Source organism: Zeus faber (assembly GCF_960531495.2).
Source record: "Zeus faber genome assembly, chromosome: 12".
NCBI classification, from domain to species: domain Eukaryota; kingdom Metazoa; phylum Chordata; class Actinopteri; order Zeiformes; family Zeidae; genus Zeus; species Zeus faber.
In genome coordinates, this window is record NC_137196.1 from 8,923,906 (window position 1) to 8,949,475 (window position 25,570).

General features: G+C 42.1%; 1 protein-coding gene across 1 annotated transcript in view; it reads left to right on the forward strand.

Moving 5' to 3' along the window:
• Positions 1 to 3,023: 3,023 nt before the first annotated feature.
• The window catches only part of pik3r2 (phosphoinositide-3-kinase, regulatory subunit 2 (beta)), a gene marked incomplete at its 3' end in the record, with an annotated part of 30,952 nt that continues 8,405 nt past the window's right edge, over positions 3,024 to 25,570 (forward strand). The window contains exons 1-9 of the mRNA XM_080011439.1: positions 3,024 to 3,410; positions 19,339 to 19,431; positions 21,255 to 21,329; positions 21,571 to 21,723; positions 21,889 to 22,099; positions 22,447 to 22,532; positions 24,170 to 24,272; positions 24,869 to 24,967; positions 25,132 to 25,312. Coding sequence (XP_079867565.1) covers positions 3,092 to 3,410; positions 19,339 to 19,431; positions 21,255 to 21,329; positions 21,571 to 21,723; positions 21,889 to 22,099; positions 22,447 to 22,532; positions 24,170 to 24,272; positions 24,869 to 24,967; positions 25,132 to 25,312 — 1,320 coding nt within the window. The 5' untranslated portion in view covers positions 3,024 to 3,091. The remainder of the gene's footprint in view (positions 3,411 to 19,338; positions 19,432 to 21,254; positions 21,330 to 21,570; positions 21,724 to 21,888; positions 22,100 to 22,446; positions 22,533 to 24,169; positions 24,273 to 24,868; positions 24,968 to 25,131; positions 25,313 to 25,570) is intronic.

Consider the following 25,570-nt stretch of genomic DNA (forward strand, 5'->3'; position numbering starts at 1 on the left):
GTTACTTGCTGCCTATTCATTAATTATTTTCCTGTGGTCTCCCTCAGCCGTTTGGACTCTTCTGATAGCAAAGTGCGCCGTCTACCTCTCTCTTTCTCTCCCTCTCTCCCTCTCTTTTTTTCCTTCTGCCCTTTCTTTCTCACTCACTGAATAGAAAGTCTTTAAAAAGCGATGGATTCAGTGACGGGGAGCTTGCCAGCCGCTGCCGTTGCCCTATATTTTGGGCTACTCCGACACCACCGCACCGGGACTGAGTCAGAGATGATTTTCCTCTTAGTTGCCGCACTTTTTCTACTCCGACGCAATAACAAACCGGGACGACGGCCGTATCAAAGTGCAAAGCGGACACCTCACCTCCTGCTCCATCTTCTCAGCCCTTTTCTCCCTTCTTTTCGTCAGCGGTGTTGTGAACACAAACAGCCCAAAAATGGAGAGTGGAAGAAAAACAACTGGACTTTTTTTTCGCTCGGGGATGAGGAGCTAGAGGGAGGGTGCCAGTTGGAGGCAGGACTGTGTTGGGGGTGGGTGGGTGGGCTGTTGAAGAGCAGGTGGAGAGAGGAAGGGAGGGTGGGGGTTATGGTGGTGTGAGCAGTGCGGGCTGTGGTTGGATACGGCAGTGCCACGTGTCTCGCCTGGCACCCCTCGCCTCCCCACTCGGAGGACGTCGGACCGTGAGTCAGTCTGAGCCTGTCCGGCTTCTCTCTGAACCAAAAGTGGGGTGAGTGGTTGTTGCCCTCTGCTGTGTCCTGTTATTGTGGTAACTCCTTTTTTTTTTACATCCTTTTTCTAAAAAAAAAAAAGAAAAAAAAAGAAGCAAAAAATGCGTATTCTAACTCACGAAGGTTCAGAGTAAACGTTTGCTCGCTTTTTTTACTAATGTCGTAGGGAAGAGAGGATGATGTAGGCTTGAGGTTTGAATGCATGCACCCCCCATGTTCAAAGATGCACCACAGAGGTTTACGCCGAACGTTTTTTCTATTCTTCCGATTAAATGTTACTTTTGCTCTCTGAATTTATCATGTGAAACCTCGACGAATGTATTTTAAGTAGTTGCACAACTTCGGGCCTCTCGAACCAGGCCTATGGTTATATTCATTTAGATATTTCGAGAAATCCCCCCCCCAACCCCCCCCAAAAAAAGATCCTTATTTTCGACATAGATGACCAACACTTCCTTTCACTTGTCTGTCTATTTCAGTCTCTCTCTTGGTCCAATTCTATTTTTAATGGCTATCCCTTCATCAGGTGTAGAGACGTACCATACCATTGTCCTTCGATGCTGTACGGACCACAGACACAAACTCCGTCTGAAAACCTTAATCTCTGTCTGTCCGTCTGTCTGTCTCTCTTTCTGCCTGCCTGTCTCTCCCTCTCCCTCTTCTCTCTTTGTCCTTTTTCTGTTGGCGTCGTTGCCATTTTAAAGTTGCTTTTAGTAGCTTTTGCTTGACTTGTTTCTCCAGACTCGGGCGTTATCGGAAAAGGAATATTGAGATCTATATTTTGCAATTAGTACAGTGATCATTAAATAAATGATAAAAAAATTTAAATTTTTAATAATCTCCACCAAAATATCCGGATGAAAGAACCATTTATCTCAATCGATGTGTATTTTTGCCTCATTTCTTTGCCACTGTTATTATTGTGTGTCATAATTCTGGCAATATAGTTGGCATTTACCGGGTCTTGTGATCATTTGACTGAAGTCATCACGACTAACTGAAAGATTATTTGCCAGAATCTGGCTGTTGGTTACTGAAATGGTTTAGTGTGATTTGGCTACTTTTAAAAATAATGTAATGGGAAAGAAATTCTGGCGGAAAAGACAGTAGAGGATTTATCCTTTTTATCACACATATCAGAAAGAGGAAACTGTTGCAAAGCGTTCTGCGGGCTTTAAAATTTTGAATGCCCCACAACTCTGGTGCAGGTCTTCATCTGTTCCCGCATGCTCGTACTTTTTCGGACCTTTTCGGAAGCATTTTGCCTGAATATTGAAGGCGTCGAATCCGTCGAAGGGACCGTCGTTTTACTGTGAAAGTTCCCATTCCTGTGGAAATAGTGATGCGTCAGTGGAGGCTGTGAGTGTGTGACTGTAGAGTGGAGGGAATGGAGGCTCTCGTCCAGGGACCCGGTCTGCTGTTAGTTATGACGCAGTAGCATCATCCGATCCCTCCATCCCAACTGACGACTGCACAAATGCGTGGAGCAGCCGCATCTCGCCATTTTCGTGCTTCGCTTTAAGCCTCGGTCACATAGATCGCCGCTGTTCCGCTCTTGGTCAGTTTCTTTGAATACCAAATATCTGACTGAAATCATAATTTTCATCATGGGCTCCATCTGGTTATCCCGTTATATGATCTTTTTAATGCGTTTTTAATTTTGTGTTTAATCTTTTTTTATCATTTTGTTCTTTTTCCCTTATTTTGGTTTCATGTCCTGTAGGTTGGTCGTAATCCCTGTCCGGAATATGCAGGAGCCCGCAAGAACTGAAGAGGATTAGAGACCTTCCCACTCTGCCATTCATCCTCCAATCACACCGCTCAGCCTTGCCGGGTCAAGCCAACGACGCAGGGCCCTTGGCTGGCTGGCGTTCTAGAAAGGCAACAGCAGAGTGTTCTAGAAGGCTGCTCCAGCAGGTTTTTGCCGCTTGAAAGAGCATGTTTCCAACGCTCTCCCTTTGCTCCATCATTTGGCTCAATCGGGGAATGAAGCTGAGGGAAGTGCTCCAGTCCACCAACACTGGTCAGGTCTAAGACGGCTGCTGCAGCGACGTGGACCGCAGCAGCGCCCTACCTTGTATTCTTTCGGAAATGCTTCGAAGCCTCAGTTGACTACCCCCACCCCCCTCCCCCCCTCCCCCCACCCCACCCCTCCACCCGACCCCCCACCCCCACCCCCCAACTCACCGAAGCCGCCGTCGAAACATCGGAACATCCCCCGGAATAAAAAACAAAACAAAAAAAAGCGACTCTGCGTTAGGTGTCCGGGGTGAAATTCCGTAAAGCTGTAACCATACTGTTGCATTTGGCCTTATTGTCGAACAACTTTTACCCCTCTGAGTGGCCATTTTGAATTTAGCGTGCAGCTCAAAATGGCGGCCGAGGGTTTTCAGTACCGTGCCCTCTATCCATTCACAAAGGACCAGGAGGAGGACTTGGATCTGCTGCCCGGCGACATCTTGACTGTCAGCAGAGCTTCTCTGCTCTCCATGGAGAGCTACCAGGAAGGGTGTGCGGAGCGGCCCGGGCGCATGGGCTGGCTCCTGGGATACAATGAGCGCACCAAGCAGAGGGGCGACTTCCCGGGGACGTACGTGGAATATGTAGGGCCTGTGAAGATGGTGCTCCCGTCCAGCCAACCCAGATCACAGCGACCCCTCCCCGCTGCTCCCCGGCCAGATGCTTATCAAGGTAAGGGAGCAAAAATGCATTATATTATGACATGGTGGACATTTCTGCATCATTTATTGAATAACAAAAAAAGTAATAGTAGTAGTAGTAACATGCTTTTTCTAATTCGATCAAGTCTTTATAGACTCCAAATAATGTGTTTTATACAATGCTTTAAGTTATTTTCTGGCAGAATAGGTCAAGGTGTAAAAAAAAGAAATAATGTGTATCGAAAAACTGATCCCATGGTCTGTAATAACATTGCATTATCTGTAATATGGTCGCACAAGTCAAAAACCATAATTTGATTCATTCTTTGAAGCCACCCCCCCCCCCCCAAATGATGGATAGATAATAGCTGATTCAATCCATGGAGGTGAGTGCCCGCAGTCATGTGTGACAAAGTGCATGCATGGTGTTGATGAAGCACTTTTGTTCATGCTAAATTGCGGTGTATCATAATAAACGCATAATGTGCATGACCAACATAAAATAGAAATAAAACCGAAAATTTACATCAATTGATGCCAAAACCTTGATACATTGGGATTATAATATTTGTATTCATCAAAAACTAATTTTGCTCTTCAAGTTTAATGACGTTTTCTTTAAGGATTATATATTGCTTCCTTTTCTTCTAGTACACCTGTTGCATACCTTTTTATAATTTAGCAGACTCACATTTGTGAAATCACTATTGGGTTTCTTGGGTTGAGCTCTTTTCCTGCCTGCCCAATTTGAGAGTTTGGGCAGGGCTTTCACTTTGGCCATGACCGCAAACTGACCCCCTTAATCTATACTTGAGACGCGTCATAAGCCCTACCTCTTTGGAAACACAGCTAAATGAATTCTCTCTGCTCCATAATAAAGGGCCAATTCAGTTCCTGACTAGACTCTCCTGTCTGTGGCCCTCGTCCGTTCATTCCTTCTGTCTCCGTAGCCTGATTTGCACTATACTTCAACCTGTGTCTTGTGCATCCAAATTGCATCTGGAGAGAGCTTATCTGGACAAAAAATGCGTGTTGCAGTCTGCAATGTATCTTGACCCTTCACTCAACTCTGCTGCATTGTGGTGGGGAAACGGAGAGGGATGGTGATGGGGTACAGCCGGGGCCTCCCAAATTACTTAACTACAGTAATTTGTTCCAACTTCTGTGTTAATTCATTGAACGATTCGAGGTGTTTATTTACTGATTTATTAATTTACTTATCTACCTATTGGCCTATTTTTTTTTCAATCATATATGGTGAAGTTGCTTTGAATTGGCAGTCAAATAGCCTTAGTCGGTATCTATTATAAAGAATATGAATTCAAATCCTTGAATGTGTAGTGTGTTATTTGTGAAATGGTGAAAAGTTCTCTTTGTTCTTTTACACATCTCTGCACTGCCATACCTGGTGCAACTGCTATTCGTTCATGGCGGTCAGAGGCGTCTTTCAACAGCAGTGGCTTCCAACTCAAACATCTCATTGGCATAGATAGGCCTACCTAAGCAGGCCCAGCCTCCAGCGAAAACTGTTATTTGTTACCAAACTCAGTCTGAGGTGCCAAGATTTATCTCATGTTCCTTTCATTCACACTCGCCCTGCTATCTGCCTCTACTGTATGATTTATGGTTTCCTTGTTTGGAAAAAATATATATACCACACAGCTCATGTGATTTGCACTGGGATGAAACCATACATTCCTCCCTGTCAAAAGCCATATTGTCTGTAATTTCTCCGTGGCTTCCTTGACAGATGGGCTGAGTACCACTCTGAGCACGTAGCCTGTGAACTCTGAATTACCTCTGGTGGAGGTGATTGACTATTCATAATGTACAACGAAGCACACTTCACAGGCCTTATTCAAACTCATTCGTTTCATACTCAACTCTTGGGAAGTTCTGAAATCCAAGAAATATAAGCTGTGCAAGCTTATCCAGGACTTGGATGGAGTTTTTGTTGCTGTATGAAATTGAATTTCTCAATTCACGATTAGGATAGCTGCAAAGTATAAAAGACGAATGGTGAAAAAGAGCATCAACTGTTTGACCAGGTCTAGGCACTATACATTGTGCATTATATTATTATTACATACAACTCGCTACCAAGTATAACAAACCTTTTTGTATTATTGCCAAAATGCCAAATACACATTGCAGAATGAATATTACAGATGTATTATTGCAACAGTATGAAATAATTTGCAACATTGATTTAATGTGAATTGCCTATACTGAAAGGAGAAACATTAGTAGTTCATTTTTTCCTAACAAAGTGAAGTGACATCAAAACCAGTGTTGTTCTTGATACCATTAGGAAGCCAAGTTGTTATAACATCATTAATGTGAAAAATGATTTATAGTCCTGATGTATTTTGGCCATAGTCAAACCTTAAGTTGGGGAGAGAGAGAGAACTTGTTGATAGCAGAAGTGAAGTTTTGCTTTGCTGCATCTAAAGTTCTTTTCAGATCAGAAATGAGTTGAGATGGATAAGGTTGGCTAACTACTCAGGGATATTTTAGTGTTGTTTGGCGTCAGTACACCAATGTAATGGCAGGGCAGTGGCTTCTACTTAAAGTAATCAAGTGCTGTTTTAGAATGCTGCTTTCTAAGCTCCATTATTACATACTTAACTATGTTCTTGAAAAAAATTTATTGGAAGCAAAGAATAAATACATTTGATTTTAAGTTTAAGACAAGACGTAGTAAATTGAATTAATACACTGCATGTACACTCAGCTGTCATATTGGTGGGTGTTTAATTAACCAATTTATGTGATAACATTTGTGAACAATAGTGAACAATGAATGAGGGGTGACGGGCAGCCAATAGAGTTCTTTATGATGAGCAACTCCTGATTAACCTATTTGATATCACTTGTCCAGTGCAACAATGAAACGTGTGCTTATATCCACTCTTGGTTAGTAGGATATGGAAAAGTACTTGTGTTAGTGTTTAGTACAACGGCCAAACATGTTAACAAGCAATGCGTATATTTTTGCATCATATAAATGCATGCAAAATGCAGAATTTATTCTTTTACTTTACATTTCTACATACATTGCAGGGATTCAACAGTACAGTGGGCCCACGGTTCGGTATGTATCGCGTTTTTTGGGCCACAGTCACAGTATGGTTTCTTTATCTATCTTTATATTTAAGCAAAAGAAAAGTTAAAAGGTGTAAAAAATGCTTTTATAGTAGTCTGCCATAAATAATTAGTGTGACGCACAGAGTTTCCGTTAGAAGAAATTGGTGCCGGTCAACGTGTCCTGGAAGATTTTAATTTCCCAGACAAACGAGAGAGATTCTGGTCAAATATTATCTGTGTATATTCAGCTTAAAAACAATTGATAAGCAGTCTATAAATACAGTGACATCATCAAGGCATATAGATGTATAATATTTTTTATTGAATATTCAAAATAAAATAAGTCCCATCAGGAAACGCCGTTTTAAAAATAAATAAATATCATGAATATTACTACTTGAAATCAAGTAATTTCCATTCATGAACAATAAATAACAAGGGTGGCTGCTTTAATCAATACTTGACTAAAATAAAATTTTTGAACAAATAAAAAACAAAAAGTATGGCAAGTAGGTCTGAGTAAATAATAAAGTTTCTGGTGTTGTCCGTCTTCGTCGGGACGTCCCATCGACATATTTTACAAAATGAATATTTACTGTCTGCTTTGGGTCGGAACTCAAATATAAAAAAAAAAAGCCAAACTGTGGAGATATATGTCCCAACGACACATCATCTTTCTACTCAAGAGTTGTGGAAGCTGTGCTCTGTCGCTGCTCCGTGCGTGTGTCTACTGAGTTTCCAAGCAACCTGTACACGAGGGAGGGGGTGGAGTTTAGTTCTATATCGACAAACGTGATTGGTCGGAGGTGAACGGTCAGCTTTAGATTGTCCAAACTGATTGGCTTCCCGTTGGCATCCACCCAGTACTAATTGAAATTGTGCTTGGAGGGAATTATTTTCACCGGACATTTTGACTGGTGAGATTTAAATATGTCGGACTTAAACAGATTTTCCCGGTCAAAAACTGGCAATTACCAGATAACGGAAATGCTGGTAACGCACTGTGTGTATGGGGGGAGGAGGGGGTTCAAGTTCATTGGTTGGTTGTTATAATTTGCGTAAGTTCATCTGATTGGAAGAGAGGTGTCTATGGTGGATATTAGGTGATTGGCCCAGGTGTCTAGGGGACCGGGTTCCCGGCAGAGTCAGAGTGTGGAAGGAGATGAGAAAGGGAAGTGAGGCGTGCGCCTGGCGCAAGTGTCTAAAGAGAAGTTCGTAATAAGAAGGGACACGGCCATCCCAGGGGGTTGTTTTCCAACTGGACACCTCAACTCCCGGTGGAGTTAGTCTCGCGCAGGCAATAAAACCGGCTTCGGCTATACAAGGAGGTTCCGTCTGCACCTCCTTCATTGTGTCGGTCTGGCCGACCCCCGCCAAGCTTTATATTATAATTGAAATGTGAGCTGCAACTGTAATTGTTGAAATTGGTAAGGAGGATGTGTTTGTACCGTATTGCATTACTTCTACGTATTACATACATATATGTTTGTTCTTTGTATTTAAAACGGGTCTTGTCAAGTCATGTCCGACAGCAGCTCTGTGTCTCTGGTACAATGTAGATTCATATAAAACACATTTCAATTGATTGCACTCGCTTCAAAAACGTTTCTATGTAGTTTTATTTGGTGTTTCTATTGAAAAGGCTTGCGTAGCTGCGTGCAGTTGTGGAAAAAAAACAATAGACCTCTCGCACAAAAATAGAGAGGCCGCGCTGACCCTGGCCAGTGGAGCTCCAACAGTGGATTCAATAGGAAGCGTGTACTTACAGCACGCTGCGCCAACGCACCCAGTGGACTTTTACCGTGATCGTTATACCAAGATTCACGTGTGCGTATTGAACCGTAGGGGGCGTATCGAACGGTTCAATATCATACCGTGTATGATATGCATCCCTAATTCATTGTTAAAATACAGTGATGGTTGGAGTGTTTTCCATGTTGTATGTATTACTTTGTCTGTAATACACTTTTCATGCTGTATTTAAATCCCCCCCCAAATCTCTTAAAGGATATTGCATTTTTCTTCCTCTGTGCAGAAAGCCCCCTGCCTCAAACTTAAACTTAGTGATTTCACTTCCGCGAAATGCATGAAATAGTTATTCCCGAGGTTCTTTCTTCCTATGTCGTATACTGCCTACTAAAGGAACTCAACGTTGATTATCAACTTTGAAGCCATTAGAAGCAGAGCCGAGGATCAATGCAAGATTTGCTCTCTCCAACAAGTTTGAGAATTGTATTGTTGTTCTTTTTATACCTCCAGACTGCCTCGCTGTACTGTCTTCTATTAGGGTTTTTAGCCTACATCTCGCAGCTTGGCAGTAGTTGCTAAATAACCAAACTGCGCTTTCACTTGAAAGTTAAACAGATATTCCCCCCCCCAAGTTCCCGGCTAACTTTACTTTAAGCTTACCCTTTGATATGCTTTGCCCTGAAATGGTTCCTGTTGACATGTTCTCTGTTGGAAATGGTAGTGATGTACTTCGACAGAACAGGAGTAGGGTAAAAAGGGACGGCCTTCCGTCCTGATGCCATCATTTTTCAGTTTTAACGACAAATGGCGCCGATGAGCAGCAAAAACACAAATTTTCAGTTCAGTACTTTTTTTCTTTTGGGCCCCTGACAAGATTTTCCTAGTCAACTATTATTTGTCAATTCAAGTTATTCAGTCGACAATGAGTCGACTCGTTGTCGCACGTTTATGATATTCATTTAATTATTTAAATACAGTATATGTTTTTGGGGCATCAGAAAATGATTTGAGTTCCAGGGCTGAGAAACAATGTTATATCTAACATTTTTTTAACACTGTGCTACAGATGATAAGAGGACTACAAAACCTAATAACCAGCCCTTAAAATATTTATTAAATTGGGGCATTTAAAATACGATATGGTTATTGAAGGATTTGATTAACTGTTTCAAATCAAATAACACTGAGGATGTTTTTTTTTTTTTATTGTTTATTTATTTACCCATTTATTTATTTATTTATTTATTTATTTATCTATCATCTATCATTTATTCATTTATTTATTTATTTATTTTTATAAACCTTATTTTAATTTATTTAGCATAAAGCTGTCACTGAGCGCACAGAGCAGTGTTCCATGTATGTGAACGAGCAACATTTTTATAAAATAAAAAAAACATCCTGCTGAAACACTGCATTTTTTTCGGATGTTAATTTTCAGATTCAAACAACAACAAGACTTTAAGTTCCATCAATCAGCTGATATTCTACAGAGATTGAAGGTTTTTTGTTTTACAACTCAATAGTTAAATAAATATATATTCATATCAATTCATGCATCAATTTATTTCATTATGACACGTAGGCCTGGCCTACAGGAAAGAACAGTTTATATGATGACTGTGTCCAATTTTGTGTTGGTCATACTATAGAATGATTTAATGCTTGTGTTTAGTGAATAATACAGAAGATAAGGAACTTTAAAGAAAATTGCATGCTAAATTCGCAATCGCAATATTGGTCTAAAAAGTCGCAAATAGATTATTTTACGAAATTGTTTAGCCCCAACAGCCAGCAAGAGGACTGAACATTTTGCTAATGTATCAGTAAAACCAACACAATCATTTATAACCAGCCTTTAAAATATAAGTTAAATTCACAAGCACTGTGCGCACACACGAAGTGCACTGCCTGTAAATTACTGGCAAAAGCTGATCATTGAAAGCTTATTGTTCTGAATGTGTCGGAACAACCAGCTGGTTCCAAATTCAAAGCCCTCTAGCGTCTCATACACGGGTCCATCCATATAGGTTTTAAGGTTCATTTTGACAAGGTGCAGCTCCCGAATGGAGTTTCCCCCCCCCCCCATTTATTTATTTATTTTCCTGCGACAAACCGACCAATGAATACCTTGGTTGACTAACATTGGGTCGACTATTTGCGGGCAGCACTATTATTTTTATTCATTCAGTTTACACCAAATGCAATTAGCGGTTGTATATGTTTCCCGTCGCTGAACATTTGGTGCACCCTTACTTGAACTGCCACTTCACCGGAAGTGAAGCATGGGTAGTAAAGAAAGATTTTAAAAAGCTAGCTGGTATGTTTCCATTCCCAGGGATTTCCAAACAATCTGTACGTCTGTATTTTTTCAGCAATGTATATATCCTTATCAATCTATATACCAGTATTTCTATGTAGATTTTTACATAGATTCCACACTAGTATTTTAGAAGGAAAGATGACTGCCCTAATAATCTCTCTCTAGAAAAGTATCTTGTACAAAATTCAGACACTTCACTTAGAGGGAATTTTGCATGATGCCCTGGCAACAATAATGATTTTCTTTTGTTTGTCACAGTCATTAAACCCCCCCCCCCCCGCTCAGGGGGAGCTATACACAGCATCTCCTGCTCTTTTGATGTGTACATAGCACATCACTTGACTCCTACGTGTAGACTGTCCATGAAACTTAAGGCTTGCAAAGCTAATACCTTTATATTGTTCTTTGTAAAATGGCGATGAAGGACTATACTGCAGTCTTTATGTGCTGTACCAAATCTCTCACACCCAGTTTAGTATCATCCTATCTCTGGAGCTGAGGTTGTCCAGGTTCAACACTAGCCATGAAACCCTTGTATACATTACAATAAGGCTGGCTGTATACTGAGCAGAACTTTGTTGATACCACTGACTTGCCTGGGTTACGACTCGGATTAATAGCTGTTACTGTACACTGTCTGGCAAGTTGGTGACTGGAAATCACTTGTGTTCCCTCGACACCCAGGCCTATCGTTTCTCAACTTGTGGCCCAGCAGAAATAGTTCTACGGGCCGAGGGTCTCTCTCTCTCTCTCTCTCTCTCTCTCTCTCTCTCTCTCTCTCTGTCTGTCTCTCTGTCTCTCTCTCTGTCTCTCTCTCTCCTCTCCCTGGCCTCACTTTTACTGCCTGCTGAAGTGAACCATGGCTTGGCATTTTTGCAAACTCCTCCCTTCTCACTCACTCTCTCACACACCCCACCTCCCCCGCAGTCGCTATTGCCTTCTCCTCTCCCTCAATGTTTTTCCCCTTTTTCCTCTCCTCACTATCTGTCTCTCTGCCCCCTCCCCACACACACACACACACACACACACACACACACACACATACACACACACTCCCTCTCTCGTTACTGCCGTCCTACTCTGATTCACATACACGTCTGATACTGTCTCGGGGCAGCAATAAACCATGTAGCAGGGCCAGTTCTCAGAAAAGAGAGGCCTCTATTCCACTCCCTGTGCTTTACCAAGAAAACACTTTCAAAGAACCCATGGAAGGGGTGGGGCAGAGAGAGAGAGAGAGAGAGAGAGAATGGGGAAAGATATGGACAGAATGAAAGGGAATCTGAGAGAGGGCTACGCTGTAAGCTCGGGCCAGCCTGGCCAACTGCAAATATAGGAACCAGCTGTATTTGGATCCTGTTCAGTTTCAATATTCTCTTTAAGGATTTTTGGAATTTTTCTTTCTGCAATACAAATTAAAATCTATTTTCTGCAAAAATTGTCTATTTGTTATGTAACTCACCAAAAAACCTTTGAAATAAATAAATACTTTTAGGGCTAATTTAAAGTTTCTTTACAGCAGAGGTAAACTGGTGAAATTGAGCACATTGCAAGACAGAACCGGTCCAAAATATTTTATCATCATGACAGTAAAACCAGCAAACATAAACATTCCCATTGTCATATTCATCACATGAACCATCTATAAATGTCCTTCCGCGCTCAGTTCAAGTTAAACGTTATAAAAACCCCACAAAGAGTCTGATTTCATAATACTCAGCAACACAGCTTCTATGGCAATATTTGTCTCGCGCCTGTGGTCTATAAACCAATATCCCTCTGAAAGGGTGCCCTTGAGGTTTGTAAATGGTTGGACACCTGGTCCAGTCGCGCTCATTGGTACGCGCGCTGCTTTGAAGCCCACTGTGACAAAGGCCTTGACATCGGTTGTGCTCAACCATGATGCATTGCCCTGTCTGTGCGGTTGGGGTGCAAGGGAACGCATGTCTGCCGTGAAACCCAATCGCCAACATACATGCCATGTCTCACACCGCACGTGAGCCACACACCAATTGTACTTGTCACCTCTGTCTTCTCGGAACACTTCTCTTAATTTCCCTTTCAAATTTTCGGTTGGTCAAATTATTTGATTTCAAACGGCATCTCCAGCGTTTCACGCAAATGGTCATGCTCTTGTTTCAACTAATGGTTGACTGATATGGGTTTTTCAATTGCAGATGCCGATATTTAGAGAGTGGGGTGGGCGATGGCTGATATATAATTCCAATATGATGATTTATTTTTTTTTTGTTTGTTTTTGGCATTGGATAAAATACAACAATTTAATAACAAATGAGACACAAAACTGCTTAACTTAAATGAAAATGTATTTAACACTAATGTTATTGTGTCAATGCGCTTATTTTAAATAAAAAATGTATGAACTAAAATAATGTCCACAGGTAATCAAAAACAAAACTTTGTAAAAACAAAAACGTATGCATGAAAATAAATGATTATAAGCGATTTAAATAAAATACAATAAACAGCGTCATGTTAAACTCTGTTCGGTAAATTGTCTCCCCGTCACAGAAGTTCAGGATTTATTATTTCCAAGTAAAGTAATTAGATAAAAACATCCAGTATTTACAAAATGAAGTCCCATAGCAACGGAAGGCAACGGGGAGACAGTATGACGTGCCATGGGACAGTGGGGACACACAGGGTTTTTGTTTGGGCATGGAACGGGGCAGTCCCTTGACTCAATTGTGTTTTAAAATTTTTTAATAAAAAAAATAAAAAGTTGTTTCATACAAGTAGGAAACACAAAAATACATAGATTTAAAATAAAAACACAGGAAAACCGCCACAGGAACCCACGCGCGGAGTTACGTTTACGTTTTGCCTCAAATGCACAGTCTATCCAAACAGCACTTCTGCTTCCTCCAAAACCCGTCGTGAGGTTTCTGCACTTGCCATCTTCAGTAAGATAACATCATAAAATCCATAGCCAATAAGAACGTGAGTGAGTGAGAGTTAGGGGGCTATGTGGGCGCTGCAGTGGGATGTCTGTGTCAACTCGCTGTCGGAGAGAAGAGAGGGCAAGAAAGCGCAGCTGGTACCGGTATATCAATAATGTGGAAAATGAGTACTGAAACCATTTCAAGTATTCGGAATGGATATGTATAGATATGTTTGACACTAGTCTGCAGACATTTTTTGTTTATCGGCCAGCGCAGGCATCGGCCGATGCTGGTTATGTCAAAATGTGCAAATATCGGAAAAATGAATCGGCCGACTGGATAAGTTTGAAACACTAGTTTGAACTATTACAGGTACTCCTCACTTAACAACCTACCTGTTTAACGGCCGTTCAGACTTACGACCAGCTCTCTGACCAGTCTGTATTGTACGCTGGATACAATACCGTGGCGTGCACACTGCGTATGCGGCATCTCAGCGTCAAGCATCTCATCGCACATCACCCTTTATATATATGCATGTGACGAATAAACCTCTTGAATCTCTTGAATATACGATATACACTATATACACTTTATGTACTATATATACTGTATACACTATATATACTTTATACACTATGTACACTGTATACATTGCATCACTGTTTCCAGTCTCGTTCCCACAGTCTGTCAGTATTCACTACACTAGCGTTCACAATGGCCACGCCCCCTTACCGTGAAATAACACGGGTCCGCTTATCGCCCTGGTGTTAGGAACGGAACTCAGTCGTTAAGTGAGGAGTACCTTTACTTTTTGCATATGATTATGTAATGATTAGTACTAAAATTTTACATATGATTATCCAAGCTTGCTTACCCACTATGAAATGGGCTTTGGCCGATATTCGCGACATTTGCCAGCATTTTGTGGCTCTATTACCTACATAAATACCTACTAAAATTCTATCATTGAAAAAAAGTTTTTTAATAAATTGTTATCCAAAGTGTCACATTTTGAGCGTGGGACTCACACATATCAACCAGTTCACACACTCATGCCACATCTCGTATTTCTCACGCTGAGAATCCCAAAATAACTAAAATTATTATTGTTATTATTTTTTTCTACGTATATATTTCGTCACTTGGGCTTGCTTGGTGCCTGTCACTGTTCTTGTTGTGAACGGGAGATCCTTTCCACACGCATGTTACGTGAATGCCCAACGCATAAAGTTCAAGTTCAGGTTAAAGAGATTATTTGTCACATACATACACATACGGTCGTACATATATGCAGTGACATGTCATGACACCCGGTGATTACGCACAAGCTCTATAAGCTCGAAAAATACTAAAATGTGCGTAATCGACACGCGGTGCTCGTGCAGCCGGCCGCAAGGGGCGGCGCCACATATCGCGATTCTGGGTTCTATAATTATATAATAGGATTAATTGACTGTGTTGTATTAAATATACATCTAAATCCTCCTAAATGAAACTTCACCATAACTTCAACCTCCAGTACTCACCTCATAGAGTAGAAATACGCCTGGCTCCTCCATTTACAGTATATAATATCAGAGCCTTACCTCTTCTACGTACGACTCTGGGTCCCTTTTCAGCGATCGGTTCTCATGATCCGGCATAAAGGTTCACCATTTCTCAAAAGAAAACAAATACAGAGTGTTTGTCAACAATAACGATAAATATTGTGTATCATGATATTTGGGCAGGACTCCACCGCAATATAACATTTTGGATATCGCCTAATACTATGGAACCCAACTCTAAATGTACCTCACCGATATTGTTATCTTGTTAGATGAATGCAGACATCAACTATACCAATGTGAGCATTTTCATCTAGGTGCGTAACAAAGATCTTCACCTCGATGCATTTTTGTTATTAGATTAGATTCAACTAATTGTCATTGCACAAAGTACAAGCACTAAGGCAATGAAATGCATTTCATTTTACCCATCTTGGTAACTGATGTTTCTAGGAGCAGTCGGCTGCCACATAGCAGCGCCAGACACTTTAGCTCTGCTCTAGATCTGCTCTATCTCCTGGGCTACTGCCTCCACTATATCAGATGGACTTCAAAACATTTTCATCCCACAGAACCACAAATAGAGATGCTTTAGAGTCCTACCACTCCTAGAGCTGGGGGAGAGTCATATGAGGTCTGAAATGTTTCTTGTAGTTTTAAAATGACAAAAACATTGACAAAAACATTTTTGTTCATTATTGTTTCACATGATTTTTCAGTGGGTGAACTATGAATCATAACCAGATATTTTGAATTCATAAGCAGGTACATATTAATATTGTTGAGAATACTCCAAGTGATTATGGCCATAATAAAGTCTTCCATATGGCCCTGCCCTAAGGGAACGCCATGTGAAAATATTATAAAAATATTATATTATACTTTGCTGTAGGCAGAATGATTCAGATAACCTCTTACCTGAATAGTCATTCCTTCCATCTCTGCTAGTGCCAACGCCTTAGAGGCAATTTCTTTATATGAAAGACATTTCAGAATGAACAGCGGCTTCTCATTTCAATTTGATACCCTTTGTTGGGTCTCTCAGATGCCTAGTTTGGGAACAAAGACTAATTTCACCTGAGCAGTGATTTCCCCTTCCTATGGGTGGATCTTCAATGCTGAATATAGTCGAGTTGTTTGGAGCTTTTGTTCGCTGTTTTTAAAACCCTCAAACACAGGAAGAATCTCCAGCAGAGTGGTAGGTGTCTCGCCAGCAAAGCGTTTTGCTATGAGCAGTAATAAATGACGGGGACCAACATTTTAATAAGGCCCGTGTTTCAAAACAGCGAACTTGTCCTTTAACAGTGGAGAGAGATGTAGAGAGAGAGATAAAGCTTGAAGGCCGGCCCTCATGGCTTACATAACTACACTGATGGAGCAGATACCGGGGAAATATTTAGCTTGACATAGCACTGCCTCTCACAGTGTGAGTTGGCTTGATTACTGCCTGTGTAAGGGAGGTTCACAAACCTCTGCGGACAATATCTGCCACTATTCATCAGATCTTCACACGGGAAAGGAAAAACCCCAAATCCAATCTTAATTTGTTTTTGATGTCAGTCTTTTACTCTCTTGTAAGGGATACATTCAAGACTGGCAACCTTAATAACGTTGATGACTATTTGGAATATATGACCCAAGATTTCCCCCAACATGAGGAAATATTTGAGGTGCTTTTATTGGTTATTTGGGTCTGATGGCAGACTTAACATTACTTCTTATTCTGAGTCTTTATTGCGGGATTTTAAATGCATGAACAGATTTTATGATATATTCCCAAGATACCCCCATGATTATTGTGATAATACATTTTTCCATTTGACACACCCGCAATCCATGTATATAAAGCCTCAAATGTGACCGCACTATGAGAAAATACTCATTGTGCAACACATGAAGTTCGTCTTGCTCGGTTTATACATCTCCCTTGCTGGTCTGTGAGCATGCATACTTGCAAGAAGATAGTTCTGCCGTCATTGACTTCAGTCTCTCTCTCTCTCTCTATCTCTCTCTCTCTCTCTCTCTCTCTCTCTCTCTTTTCAGTCCACACTTCCAAATTCCTCAGAAGCGTCAAGGGCCAAGGCTGCTTTCTAAGGAAAATAGGCTGAAATAAAAAATACGATCTTTATTCCTTGGCGCAAAAGTCGGTGCTGGCAAAAGGCACCTTTCTTTCTGAGAAAAGAAAGCAGGAGTGGATAAAGAGAAAAAAAAACACTTTTTTTTCTTTTTTTTTTTGCTGCTTTGGGGTCAAAAGAAAGGGAAAGGAGTGTGCGTGCATGCCATTTTGTGTGTGTTTGCGCTTGAATGTGTAAGTCTCGTCCATTTGAGGAGAACATGGCAACTTTTTTTTCCTTTTTTTCCCACCCACCTTCCAAACCGTTGGGACACATTTGTCCTGCGGTTTCGTACTCTATATTTGTGCCTATTTCCCTGTTACATTTGACTTTCCCCTCTCACTGCCTGCGGTCCGTCCGACCTCAGCTGCGTATGAGTTTCACCAGGATCGCCCTCAGCTCAATCGAATAATCGGCATATCGATACTGTGAAAACAAAACGATAAAGTTAGGAGACCCAGTTGGCTAAATCTATTTATTTTTTCTTATGTTTCCCCCAAATGGTGCATTAAACAATAGCTAACAAGCTAAGCAAACAGACAAAACTAAGATGCTTGTCTTGCTGTGTGAATGTGTGCTCGTATGTGAACTTTATAACACACTGAATGGAGAGATTCAGATGGGGGCAGGGGCCTGAAAACCAAACTTGCCAGAGGGGATAAAGGAGAGCGAGTGCTGGAGAGAGAGCGAGAGTGCTGGAGAGAGAGCGAGAGTGCTGGAGAGGGAGAGAGAGAGAGAGAGAGAGAGAGAGAGAGAGAGAGAGAGAGAGAGAGAGAGAGAGAGAGAGAGAGAGAGAGAGAGAGAGAGAGAGAGAGAGAGAGAGAGAGAGAGAGAGAGAGAGAGAGAGAGAGAGAGAGAGAGAGAGAGAGAGAGAGAGAGAGAGAGAGAGAGAGAGAGAGAGAGAGACTCTGCCAAGCAAAGTTTCCATGTTTAACCAACAGACATTGAGCAGCGGGGCCGGGGTTACAGGAGTAGGAAAACCGCAAAAAAAACACGAATGTAGGCGAGAAAGGATGCAGAGAGAGAGAAAAGAAAGTGAGAAATAGAAAGAATGCAAAGGACTCTGAGAAAGTGAGAGAGTGTGAAATCCAGGGGAGGAAAAAAAAAAGAGCTTGAGAACCAGAGAGGGAGAGTTAAAGAGAGAGGGGAAAGGGAACGGAATGTGCTGATGCGGCTTTTCTTGTCTGAACTCCCCAAATTAATAATCAGCAGTGGTTTGGCCCAGCCGTGCCAGGAGCAGGAGCCTACTGCCAAACCCCGGCCAGGCCAGGCCCTCTCTGCGCCCCCCAGCCCCCCTCCACACACACACACACACACACACACACACACACACACACACACACACACACACACACACACACACACACACACTGACACAGGCCTGCGCTGGGGCCAGATAGGAGGCTCGGCCTGGCGTGCTGCCACAGTGCTTTTGCTTGTTCAGGAGTTTTGATTAAATCCTTTATTGTGCTCCACTCACGCAAAGAGCCAAGGCGAAACGCTGAGCGGGACAGGCCCAGAGGGGAGGAGAGAGGGAGAGAGAGATGCGTGAAAAGAAAAGAGAAGGGGGAAAAAAAAAAAAGACTGAAGGGGAGGGAGAGAAATTGGATCTCTGGATTTTTTTTTCTCTCTCTCCCTTTCTGCTTTCTGCCTTTCTCTGAAAGAGGCTGAAAGATGTTTGATTTAGTCTGTGGGGAGTTGTAAAGTAGATAAAAACTTTTTTATTTATTTTTTTTGCAAGTCAGCAGTTCTGCCTTTTCTTATACTCATTCTTGACCCTCATGCACTTTTATTTATTTTTCCTTATCATATCTTTAGAGGGCTATATTGTGGCCTTCTTTATTGTCATTCATCTACTCTTCATTGTACGTTGCTGAAGATCATTTCAATAAAAACGCATCAGAAGCTGTTGACTTCCTCACAGGAGTGTAACAATACAATGTGTTTTTATTTTGTTTATTCTTTGTTTACTTTTTCCAAGTGCGTTCCTCCAGTGTAACTTAACAGCCACTCGCTACACCCCTCTACTGCGCCCAGGCAAAAACGGACCCGGCCTATCCGATTTTATCGAGTTCCCTCTGAGCTGCCCTAGGTACTTACAACACCAGATCCACACAGTGGAACATGGTGCCGCTCGGCGGTGTCGTGGTGTAACCCTGCCCCGCTGGCCCCACCCCGCCCGCCAGAGCCCCCCGCGCCACGAGCGTAACGCACATTTATGTTGTTGTTTCAGCTGCGTCTGTGCCGGACCTGAGTGAGCAGTTTGCGCCGCCAGAAACCGCTCCCCCGGCCCTCGTCAGCCTGATCCAGGCCATCGAGAAGAGAGGTACGGTCGGCCACTGTCACCCACCCCACCCCCGGGCTGCGTCTCACTATGTGTCTCACTCTCCCTGGCCGCCCTTCCGGACGCCTTTACAGAGGAACTGCAAGGCTCTCTAATGGTGTCTGTCTGCCTTACTTTTTGCACGCACGTGTACAGGTACATTTACGGACACATGCACCATATAACAGGCAGCCGGACGGACGGGCGGACAGGAAGACAGCGATGCATACCCCATACATGCTTCACATCACATTCATTTTCACACCTCCTTTTATTTGATGCTTAGGCCGGCATGGAAGAATGTGTTATCACCATAAACATGTGGATATTAGACTGTGGTGGGAAGTAACAAAATACAAGTACATTTTTCAATTATCTGAATTTAAGTATATTCATTTTTGTAGACTTTGGGACTTTTACTCTACTACAACACGGTTGTTTTATCAAGATTTATTTGAATGTATATCAAAATCAAGCCAAAGCAAGACGAACCAATCCACTTAACAGATCACATCGCAGAGCCCTGTATTATGGGCTCCGTTATATCAGGGCACAGGATAAGATAACCGTTTTTCCTTTTAATACTTTAACTACATGTAAGAGTGAGTAATTGGAATTGTCAATGTGGTACTTTCTCTTTTACTTAAGTAATTTCTCCATTCAGAGTTCTCAAGCTTTAATACTTTTCACACACATTCTCTCCCCAAATCCACTCTCAATTTGTTTTTGATGTCAGTCTTTTACTCTCTTGTAAGGGATACATTCAAGACTGGCAACCTTAATAACATTAATGACTGTTTGGAATATATGACCCAAGATTTCCCCCATGGAGAAATATTTGAGGTGCTTTTATTGGTAGTTTGGGTCTGACGGCAGACATTACTTCTTATTCCTTATTGCGGGATTTTAAATGCATAAACAGATTTTATGATATATTCCCAAGATATCCCCATGATTATTGTGATAATAAATTCTTCCATTTGACACAGCCACAATCCATGTATATAAAGCCTCAAATGTGGCTGCACTATGAGAAAATACTCATTGTGCAACACATGAAGTTTGTCTTTCTCGGTTTATACATCTCCCTTGCTGGTCTGTGAGCATGCATACTTGCAAGATAGTTCTGCTGTCATTGACTTCAGTCTCTCTCTCTCTCTCTCTCTCTCTCTCTCTCTCTCTCTCATAACCTAGCACACATTTGGATTTACCCTCCCTCACACCCCATTCACACAACCCCTTAGTCTGTCCTCTGAGATCAACCTGGACATACTTATTGCACATTACTAGGGCTGTACCTGACTCAGAAAGTTGTCAGTCGAATTCGGATTTGGCTGTTCAATACAAATATTCAGCATCACTTCCAAAACAAATTGCAGTTTCCTGAGTTCGCATCTACACAGCATCGCTTCTTGCCCTGTCTTCATCTTCTAACGTAATACCAGAGAGTCCACTAGTTAATCAATCGCAGATGGCGTCGTTCTCTCCGACGGATTAAAAAAAAAAAAAGCTAAAATAGGTCGCTGCACCCCCCCTCGGTTGACGGGTCTCGGACAGATGTCGGACTCGTCGACTTTAAGCGGCAGCCCTACATGTTACACACACTCAGCATGCGATGTGCATTCACAACTACCTTGCCACGGGGGGGGGGTGGTGTGTGTGTGTGTGTGTGTGTGTGTGTGTGTGTGTGTGTGTGTGTGTGTGTGTGTGTGTGTGTGTGTGTGTGTGTGTGTGTGTGTGTGTGTGTGTGTGTGTGTGTGTGTGTGTGTGTGTGTGTGTGCGCGTGTGCGTGTGTGTATTCATTCTTATTTTTTTAACCCCCTTAGGTTTGGACTCCAAAACACTGTACAGGACACCTGAGAGTTGGCCCGCAGATAGTCCGGTCTACAGCCTGAGCACCGGTGAGTTGGCACAGCCAATAGTTCAAAACCGTTAGCTGCTTCCGTCATTAACGCAGCTCATTTCATAACGGAGCCCCCAATTTTACATTGCACTGAACAATCAACCTCACCGTAGCAGGCGTTCCGTTTCACATGTTACATTTATGAGAAAATCCTATTTCCTCTAACTTAATAAACCACTCTGGCAAAAATTCAAATGATTGAATTTTCTTTCAACTCGTTTCAACCCGCGGGGATACAGAGTGCGAGATGCTTCAAAGTGATGTGGGCTTCCTGTCGGAGGGCGTGCTCGGCTACCTGACGGACCTCCCGTTGCCCGTCATCCCACCCACTGTCTACCCTGACCTCCAGGCTGCTGTCGCCCTGCAGCAGCGGCTCCTGCAGCAGGTGGCCGGTACGTCTCGACGAGTTTTTCTGCTTTGTTTGATCCGCTCTTATTCATATTTATCTTAAACTGCTTAAAAAATAGTCAAACAAGGTCAAAACGGCAACTCAGACCTCTGGAATTTTTCCAGAGTTCTAGTTTTGTGTATTTTTTCCAATTTATCTCCTCCCGCAGATGGCGCTGTAGCTGGCAACAGCGGCCGGGAGGTGAGCCTGGCCCTGGAGAGTTCCTCCTGCGTTCCCCTCCACCACCGCCTCACCCTGCAGTACCTGCTCACGCACCTGGCCAAGGTGGCCCAGGCCCAGGCGCACAATGGCCTGGACACTCACACCCTCGGACAGATCTTTGGGCCGCTGCTCATTCGGATGGGCTCCACCTCCCCCGGGTGAGTCGGGAATCACTTTTGGCCTTTTGGCACCGGCTTTTAGGGATTGCATCACATTCTGTTGGCATTGACCGTCTAAGAGTGTAATTTGAGGATTGTCGGATGTGCAAATAATCCAGGGGTTGTTATTCAGCAAATGACATCAGCATTCTTTCTCCCTGTGTTTATCGACTTTCAGCCGCAGTTAAATTAATCCACGGTCATCCATGGACTATAAGAATAATAAAACTACAACATTAATATATGAATAATGTTCTCATACCTGCCAATGTTGTTGGCCACTGTACTGTAAGTGGCCTTGCTACTATTTGATTGGTGGAATAAGTGTATGATCCAATGTTTGGCAGGTTCATGTTGGATGACGAGTTTCCAGCCCTGGCACTTGAGCGGCTGCTGATCGAGAGAAGTGTTGAACCCGACCTGACACCCCCAGGTACAGGATGTCATTAGGGCTGGGCCGGTCATGAAATTTTTGCTGCCAATTGATCGTCACCCAATAATCGAATCAATCGGCATTATCGTTCACGAAAATACAGGCGATAATTAACATAATAATAATAACATTTATTTATTTTAAACAGAACAAAGATTTAGCATTTCCAAGAGTATAGGGAATACATGGTTATTTTTACACTGCTTTTGTTTGTTTCCAACAATTTTCATCCCATGGAAATCCGTGATTTTAATGTAATTTTAATGTTGGTAATGAACCGTTTCATTAGGTCACCTGTCATGGTGTCTATGCTCTTTATCCTCTCTACTGCGATAACTTCCGGGGCAATGCGGGGAACCCCGGATGTGATGAACATATTATTGTACCTTTAAGTCAAATAAAATGAAATAGCCTTTATTAACATTCTCAGATATTAAATGTGAAACAATATAACATTTAAGTATGGTACCGGTAAATAAATAAAACTAAATCAAATAGATCATCATTGCCTTAAGTTATGGTAAAGTTTCATTTAGGAGGATTTAGATGTATATTTAATACAACACAGACAATTAATCCTATTATATAATTGTAGAACCCAGAATTGCGATTGTGGCGCCGCGTGTCGATTACGCACATTTGAGTATTTTTTGTATTTTTCGAGCTTATAGAGCTTATTGTGCGTAATCACCGGGTGTCGTGACATTTCACTGCATATATGTATGACCATATGTGTATGTATGTGACAAATAATCTCTTGAACTTGAACTTAGGCCAAAATGCGCTTTTCTCGGACAGTCCCCGATCATTCAACTTGTCCCTTTTAAACAAAGAAGCAAACAAACAAAATAAAAGGAAATGTCTGGCCTGTTTGAATTTCAGTTGACTTTGTCGAGGTTCCGTGCCAAGAAGACGAGCATGTTCAGCTCTCCGGTTTGAGGCACAAGCGGGGGGTGTGACTACAATTCCAGCTGTTTGTTTTTACCTATGATAATAGCAGAAGCTGTTCAGCTATTATTCTTCTTCTTCTTATTATTATTATTATGAGGTTATTATTATTATTATTATTATTATTAGGTTGTTGTTGTTGTTGTTGTTATTATTATGAGGTTGTCGTTATTATTATTTAGGGGATATCTTATAATAACGGGATTAAGGGGCAAACTGGAGATTAAATACAATGCTTGCTTTGCAGTGTTGCCCATCCTCCTCCCAGATTAGCGGAGCAGCATGGTAAACTTCAAAGACGCACTTTAGAGACAGAGCGATTGTTGCAGGGAGAAGTATTGCCGACTTTGTTTTAGAGGGATTGTGCGGTGTTTAAGCCTACATGAAATTATTTATGTATATTGATAGGGAAGGTAGATTATTCTTACATTTTAGAAAAACATTTACAACTGGCGATTACAACGTTATTTTTGTGTGTCGATGAACTCGCCCGATTATGAAATAACCGACTCAAACCCTAGATGTCAGAAGATACTCAGAACAGTTCATTGTGAGCATCTGGTGAGATGATGTGGTAAAAATCTGAGATTTTACCACATCATCCTGGATCTTACTTTTAGGGCTTAACTTTGAACCCCTTTCAAATTTTACTTTTGTGTCCGTGTGCATGTGTGTGTGCGCATGCGTAGCTCTCCCAGCGAAGCCAGTGAAGACTAAAGCTATGCCGCCAACGGTGACAGATGGATGCAGTCTGCTGAACGATGCAGAGTGGTACTGGGGAGAAATCTCTAGGTAAATATTTACAAATTATCGTACTGCCTAATATTGTCTTTACATAGAGGTAAATAAAAATAGTCTATAACGTATATATTCCATCTGTTATATCTGCTACAGACAATGTACATGCCTGACTCAAACTGACACCACCTAGCAGATCATCTCAAGGCTGTTGTCTTCAAAGTTGTATGACTTGAAGTATTTTCTAGTCTACGCATTTTTTTATGTTAAATAGAATTATCATTATGAATTAATATTTTTTCTGTCATAACCTCCCATACTTATGAGCTTATGCGGCTTCACAGAATCAGACTCAGCTGCCACCAAGTGCTATTGTGTTTAATATCCATCGAGTTGTCAGTCTGCTCACTCCGAAGCAATTATGTGGCATGATAATGAAATGACTTTTCCCTGCACTGACATATCAATCACCTCTAAGTCGCAACGGGGACTTAAAGGTGCAGAGCACAACACAACTTTTACTTTGTCAGGTATGATTATTCCACCGCACTAATTGCTCACTACGTGCTACTCAACACAGCTTTTAACTGTGGGAACGTATTAAACGTGATTGGTGTTCCGCCATGAGAACTGCTTCCCTGCTTTCACAGAGAGGAGGTGAACGAGAAGCTGCGTGACACTCCTGACGGGACCTTCCTGGTGCGAGATGCCTCCAGCAAGCTGGAGGGGGAGTACACCCTCACCCTCAGGTCCGCGACACCGATGCCGCTGCATTCGTTTCCATAAACTAATTGGGAGGAGGACAGCTTTACACCACTTTCATACCACTTTACCCCACTTCCTTAAATTTTACGGTCGATATATATATATTTTTTATTCTCACTTTACTTCCCGCCTCCGCCGCCCACCGCAGGAAGGGAGGGAACAACAAGCTGATCAAGATCTACCATCGGGAGGGGAGGTACGGCTTCTCGGAGCCTCTCACCTTCCTGTCTGTGGTGGAGCTCATCAACCACTATCGACACGAGTCTCTGGCCCAGTACAATGCCAAACTGGACACCAAGCTCCTCTTCCCCATCTCCAAGTACCAACAGGTCGGTCCACTTGTAAATAATTCAATAACTAAAATACAGGAATTATCTAGTGGGAGCGGAGTGGGATGTTTTTTGTTTTTTTTTTGTGAATTGAAAGTAATATTTGCATCGCTCTGCAGAGATGAACTACGGAAAATTGAAGCATAAATGCTCACTTTTCTTTTTTTTCTGATCACAAATGATAGACTCAGCAGATGTGATTTAAAGTGGATATATAATGAAAAGCCGTGGAGAGGGGCGGCACGGCACAGGGCCCCT